The sequence below is a fragment of the Solea senegalensis genome, linkage group LG15 (genome assembly GCF_019176455.1).
Source record: "Solea senegalensis isolate Sse05_10M linkage group LG15, IFAPA_SoseM_1, whole genome shotgun sequence".
Taxonomy (NCBI): Eukaryota; Metazoa; Chordata; class Actinopteri; order Pleuronectiformes; family Soleidae; genus Solea; species Solea senegalensis.
The window spans coordinates 17,066,144-17,073,191 of record NC_058035.1 but is presented as its reverse complement, the minus strand read 5'-3'; the positions used below and the strand labels follow the sequence as shown (position 1 = coordinate 17,073,191).

The following is a 7,048-nucleotide window of genomic DNA, read 5'->3' as shown; positions in this document are numbered from 1 at the left end:
AAAGCTGAAAAACAAAAACAGACATGAAATGAGATTCTGAAAAAGAGTGACAGAGATGCTGCTGTGGGGAAGACAGTGACGTCAGACTTCCCCACTCCTCAGGTGAGTCTGCAGAGCTGACAAACACAAACAGAGAGTTGTGTGTCAGTGGTTTGAATGTAGCAGTCATTTGTTTGTATTTAAAAGATTAAATGTTACCTGATGCACAACAACTTTAGAGGTACTGTGTGTATAACTTTTATAGGTGAAGTTGCATTTGACTATCCCTCGCCTCATCTGACCCTTTTCTTCCCACTGTGTGTGAGAACTGACTGAAACCATTTGTATAAATATTTCATCTTCAATTTCTGACAAATGAAAAATAACTGTTCTTATGCACGTCCTCTTTTCCGTCTTCTGTATTTGTTGTTGTTGACATTCCTCATTTCCCTGTTTCCTGTAAAACAATGTAACGAGGGATGAAGCGGAGAGGTATTTGAAGAGTCCTGTGATTGTCTCATGTGGAAAAGATGCAGCTTGTCCTCGTCCTAAGTTGCAACTTGTCTCTTTTCCCTGCAGCCGAGCTCCAGACCTGGGAAAGCTTAATGGAGACTTGTTGACCTGCAGGCTTTAGAGTTTCTCGCTGAAGATGTTGTCTCTGTATGTCAACACTTAGCCGTCTGACACGATGGCCACATTTCCTTTTTTTTGTGTAGTTTGTTCTCCGATGACAAATTTCTGTGTGTGTCTGTTTGAAAGTTGACAGACGGCTTACATTTCAGAAAACATACACTGCTGGTGTTGTATATAATCTAAACCTTTCTCATGAACTTTGACCTGTTAAAACCTGACAAAGACAATCACAGAAGTGTGTCTCTGGAGGGAAAAAGGAACAAAAGAAAGAAAATAACAGGTTGATTTGTTTATGAACCATAATGCTTTGCTAAACTGGCTTTTGGTCAAAAATTGCTTGGAATAACAAAAAACTCACTCAATATTTACAACGTGTTCAAACTTGACTTTTATCCATTATGTAAGTAAGTAAGTAAGGTAGCGTAAGGCAAGTTTTATCTGAACGTGCACATGAAAAACATGCTGTGCAGGAAAAAGACCTGGACTTCCGTCTCGGTCACAAAGACGGCCTTTCTGCATGGAGTTCTCCCCATGTGTGTTTGTGGGTTTTCTCTGGGTTCTCCAGTTTCCTCCCACAGTCCAAAAGCATGCAGATCTTAATGGAACGCTTAAGTGTGAGATTGAGAATGAGAGTAAATGGTACATTCCTGTATGTTGGTTCTCTGAGTCCAGGGTGTAGCCTGCCCTTCACCCTGTGTCAGCTCCGTTTGGCTCCAGCGACCTGTGACCCTCATGTGGAGGATAAAGCAGTAAACAATGAATGAATGAATGATCATGGAGAGGACTCCATGAAACCAGGCGTCTGAAACGTGTCACTACTTCAAAATCAGGCATGAGATATGTCACGTAAAAAAATGTTTATTAGTTGTAGATGAGCACAGGAGTCTTCAAGAGCCAAAACAGAACAAAAACTGTGGGGTTAACAGCTCGTTTACCAGTGTAATAGCATTAAATAAATAATGCATTGCAATGTATAAAATAAATAATTCAGCTGCAATTGAAGGAAAAGTCCTATAGACGTAATAAAAAAAAAATGCATAAATACCAAGTACTGTGCATCAGCTATAACTTTCCAACATGACATCCAGTGATTGTTACTGTGACATTTCATTTGGCTTGTATCTGTTCAGAAATGAAGAAGTGTTATCATGAGATTTCAGTCGCTGCTTTGTCCTTGTGCTTCACTCTGACCTTCGCGTGAGGCAAAAAACCCCAAAAAACAGGTTGTTCTTGTATCTACTTTTCATTATTTATCTTTTAAACACAGATTTCCAGTGCAGATTATTATGTTGCAATGTTATTAAGGCACTTTCCTTTATTGTGGTCCTTATGCAAAGTACATCTCATTCACAGACATGTGACAGATTGAGAGATTAGAACTCCACTGTCATTTCTGATTTGTCAAATCACCGTCAGCTGTGGTTAGACATTTATTTACTCTTTTAAGTTTTTGACATGTTTGTCTATAATGTTTCAGACTGTGAAACAAACATACTACTGGGCCCCAGAGGGAGAAACATTATCAGTCCAATCAGAGATCCCACATCATTAGCTGGGATAAAACTGCTACAGAAACACTGCACAGCTGTTGCACAGAGGGGAAAAAAAGAGAGATAACCTGGATAATAGCAAGTGCTGGAGGCTTGATTCATTTCCAAATGTTAACAAGGCCATTTCACAGCTCCAGCACGCTGCACAGTATGTTAATACCACTAATAAGCTGATCTCTGCGAGTCATCTCGGACGGCAAAGACCTGAACGCGAGGCAGTGTTTTACAATGAAGCTGCTGGGCACGTTTTAAATGAAGCATAAGTATTTATCATTCAACAAAGCTGACATAATTGCTTAAAGGGTAAGTGAGGAGAGCGTTTGGTTTGTTTTGTGTCTTATGAAAGAGGAGATTTCACTGTTTTCTCATAAAAAAAAGGGCCACTGTGTAGGGCCATCAGAGAGATGCGAGGACTTAGTGCTCGCCTGTTAAGCAATTTTTGCTGCTTTTATTCAAGCTGTCAAATCAAACAATCAGGAGATAATGCAGCCTTGGTCTGTAAATTATAAACGTGTCAAGAGATGCTCTAAAGCAAAACGACAGATGCCACTTATCTGCAGCAGCCTCTGCAGTGTGACTGTATCATCAGAGGGGAAATATAACATTTTGATGTTTACATAAGAGAAGTATTAGTATCAGTCAGAAATGTAATTCCTTTCACCCTACCCTCTCGCAGGGGATTGACTCCCCAAAAAACATACAGTGGTGTGTGTGCGTGTGTGTTTTTTTTTTTGAAAGCTAACAAAACAAACAGAAAAGGAGCAGAAAAGCATCCTCGCACATCTTCTGTCCATTTCCAACATCGCTTCTTGTATATTTTTTGGTGGAAATCCTCTTAGAATGCAAAGTAAATAGATTACGATACAGTGAGGGATTAGGGCTCGTGCGGCGCTGTCAGATTAGTCGGTGAGCGCAGCGCGTCGACAGCTCTGACACGGCCATGGCTGCTGTTCAGGAAACAGGCTCCGTGCGATGCTTTAAAGTCCCTGGTTGGCTCCTATTCATGAATAAAACTGGGGCCCGTAATCTCGGCCAACACACACTAATGCACACACACGTCTATACAGCACACACACACACACAGACAGAGAGAGAGAGTGAGGAAGAAACATTGAGTATCAGTGGTGATGGAAGTATAATAGAAGTCTTTATTTTTTTCAGCACTGATTAATGACAAGGTCTGAAACAGTTTGTGTCATATTCTTAAAAGCAGAAATCCGCACAACTGTTTTTCTGTCAAGGTTCATTTGCTTTTGACAGAAAATAACCTTCATCCACGTTCCATGTGAAATTTCACACACACAATGACACAACACTACACAACGCTCATGTGTTCATCTCCTTTCATCACAGTAAACGTTCACAGATACCCATGCCGTAAACATCAATGACTACTTTGCATATAAAAATAGACAAATAAAGGCTGCTGTTGGTGACTTTATGTTGTTTCTTTTCACTTTTCCCACTGGTATTAACATGATATGATATGTGATGTAATGTAATGTAATGTAATGTAACATGATATAATATAATATAATATAATATAATATAATATAATATAATATAATATAATATAATATAATATAATATAATATAATATAATATAAAACCTCCAGGTCTGTTTCCTCAAACCATTCCTAAATGAACCACATGAAGCGTCCCAGCGTCGTCTTCTCCCTGAGACACACAAGCAACAGAAACCTGTTATAAAAGTGTTTATACAGTAAATCACTTTTAGGACTTTTATGATAATCACACTTTTAATTTCCCTCGAGTGCTTGGTTATGGTTTGACTGTTTAACTGTCGTCATTAAGTGTTTAATGTGTAATGTGACAGTGAAGCTGACTACCATAAAAACCACAACTGCTTCATATTTTCATCAATGGTTTATCGTTTTTTTCTTTTCAATTATCCAATTTATGGTTTGTCAGTAAAAACATGTGAAAGTTGTCAAAACCACAACAGAATTCATGTATCGTCATATTTATCATTTATCATCTATCATCTATCATTTGGACGTATTTGTTTTAAAAACATGGGTTTAACACATAATAATGCAGTATAGCTGTGTGTAACGGTGTTTAACAGTGCATTATATGAATGATCATCATGTGTCCATCAGAATCAGCCCACGTTCACCTCGTTGACATCAGTCAGCAAAATAAGATTCAGTGAGAGACGCTGATGTTTGTCTGGGCTGTGTGTGTCAACTGAAGATAACGCTATAGCTTGAGATTGAAGGAAGTATTAAAGGGTTATTTCATATGTTTGTGATTATTCAAAGATTGTTTCACAGTCAGTCGAGTAAGAGCTAAATGATGATTTAAAAAAAGAAAAAAAGAAAAACTGAAATCTGTTGCTGTCCCTAACATCAAAAGAACAACAAAAACTAGGGATGCACATTATATATATACAGTATACATATATATATATATATATATATATATATATATATATATATATATATACATATATATATATATACTGTACATATACAAATAAATATACAGTATATATATGATATTTTGTAACATGGAGCTCATATTAAGGTGATACTGTGTTATTTGTAATGCAAATGCATGCTTAGTTGTGACGACAATGGCCACAGTGTAGTAATGAGGAGATAATATTACCGTAAAGCCATGTTATTTCCAGTTTATAGTTACATTTTAAACTTTAATTTACTCTATTATTCAGCGTCACTTTCATAAACAGTATATTAACAAATGTACACTGACATATCGAGGTGAGTGTTTACTTTACCCACCCCACAAGGCTCTTTTACATGTTAAGGGATTTTTACATAAAATAAAGCGCCTTTTCTATACCGCTGCATTACTATGTATTACTGGTTATGAACTTATAATACAGGTCTTTTTATTATTATTATTATTTTTTATTATTATTTTTTCATTTATTAATAAAAATAATAATAATAATAATAAAAAAAAAAAAAATTTTAACACAGGTCTTAACAGTGTGTTTTCATCCGATCCATAGGGAGGAGACATGATGTGAATTCTGTCAACGGAGATGAAGAATGAAAATCAATGTTCAGTCAATCAACTTACGTTCACGCTGCCTCTGTCACCTTCAGTGTTTCCTGCAGACAAAAAAAAAGAAGACAAAATGACACAAGACGTCGGAGGATGTTCTGGTAATCCACCCGCAGCACGTTTAATAAGTACAACATCAGACGTGCATAATCACACATGACAGCCCTACAGCCCATAAACACACACACACACAGGTTACATGCTCACTCAGTAGGTCAGACACGTTTCCTTTTCTGGGTTTTAACAAATGTAGTAAACTGTTGTCACTCATGGCGATCTCTCTCGCTCTGAGCTCTGCGTTAATAAGGTTATGATTGACATTAAAACCCCAGCGTGCCTCATACACATATTTTAAACACTGATGCAAATTCCCCTCGATAGCCCGCAGCTCAGATTACCCAATGACAGAGTGATTTGGTAGAGAGACAATTGTTAATAACCCCCCACCCCCACCCCCACCAAAAAAAACAACTGAATTATTAAAATGTAGGGAGCAGGAAGGAGGAAGTGAGGACAAAGAAGAGTTGATGTTTTGTCCTAAATGACCAGTTAGTCACCTCAGACGTGAGGGAGACAGGAAGCTCTCAGGCTACGTTCAGAGAATAAAAGAAGCTAAATGTCAGAGCAGAATGATTGCAGGCTCTAACATGTGTCAGCTGCTGCTGTGGACATGAAGATTAACGTAAAAGCTGATTCTATTTAAAGGGCTAGTTCGGGTTTTACTGTATAAAGGTACTGATAGTATATAATCACTGACTTTGCCAAGCGCCGCCGCCTGACAATATCTTGTACTAATAACATGGCTGCTGTCTTTGGCCTCTCTCTCGCCATGGCATGGCCCGGCACAGCACGGTTAAGTTGCTGACAATCAAGCCGAACAGTGCCGAACTGTAGATCAGTTAAAAAGACTTAACAACCCTAAAAATGTGGGTTCATCTCCAACAGTTACCAGGGAAATGTATCAAATCTCAATATTTAACAGGAGTCTGGTGTTTTTAGTGACAGCACGGCTGATCGCGAGCTGCATCACAAACCCTGTCGCTGTATTTCAGTCCAGTGACTGTGTCAGATGGAGTCTATGCTCCAGTCATGGAGGAAGTACTGAACAAATATTTTGAATGAACTGACTCTAATGATTCAGCTACACTGAAAACAACTGCTTTGCAAGTCACTAGTCACCCTAAACCGTGCCATGCCAAGGCGAGTCGAGTCGATTCAAAAAAGTGTCATTTGTCAACTGCTCACTCACCTGCACTGAAGTTCATAGAGAAAATCAGCATTTTCAGCTCACAGGGACACAGGAGCTGCTGCTGCTGCCTTGTTTGGCCACTTTGTGTGACTTAACACTGAAGTCACTAGATTACATGTTTTCACTTACTGACTAAGGCGCAAGTGGATCAACAACTGCTGTGTGCTGAGATGTAAAATCGACAGTTTTGTTGAGTTTGTTTACAAATTTCTGTTTTCAGCCAGAAAAGGTTGTTCACTGCAACATAAACCAAGGCACCATACATATTTTTTAAGATATCATAGATGGGGAAACTACGGTTAAACGGCTAAAATCTCTATCTCTAGTTATCAGAGAAAGCGTCCATCAGGTGTTTCCATTAAGTTAGTTAATTAAAAAAATCTGAAATAGTGTCAAGTGTATTTGTTGTCCATCTGGACATTTTTTTTTTGCTTATTTTAACCATAAAAGTTTCCTAAGAACTTTCCCAGAATAACATTTTACTGCATGTTAAAAAAGTATAATAACAACTTAAAATGAAGAAAAAACACTGTAGTTGTACATGAATTGATTTTGCGTGTTGAATTTGAAATTTGAACAG

The 7,048-nt window shown here is 38.0% G+C and overlaps 1 protein-coding gene across 1 annotated transcript in view; it reads right to left on the bottom strand.

The window, feature by feature from the left end:
* Nucleotides 1-3,724: 3,724 nt before the first annotated feature.
* LOC122781922 (WD repeat containing planar cell polarity effector) overlaps nt 3,725-7,048 on the bottom strand; it is a 74,861-nt gene continuing 71,537 nt past the window's right edge. Inside the window, exons 19-20 of the mRNA XM_044046031.1 lie at nt 5,235-5,266; nt 3,725-3,839 (exon numbers count right to left, since the gene is read on the bottom strand). Of these exons, the coding sequence (XP_043901966.1) occupies nt 3,789-3,839; nt 5,235-5,266 (83 nt within the window). The 3' untranslated portion in view covers nt 3,725-3,788. The remainder of the gene's footprint in view (nt 3,840-5,234; nt 5,267-7,048) is intronic.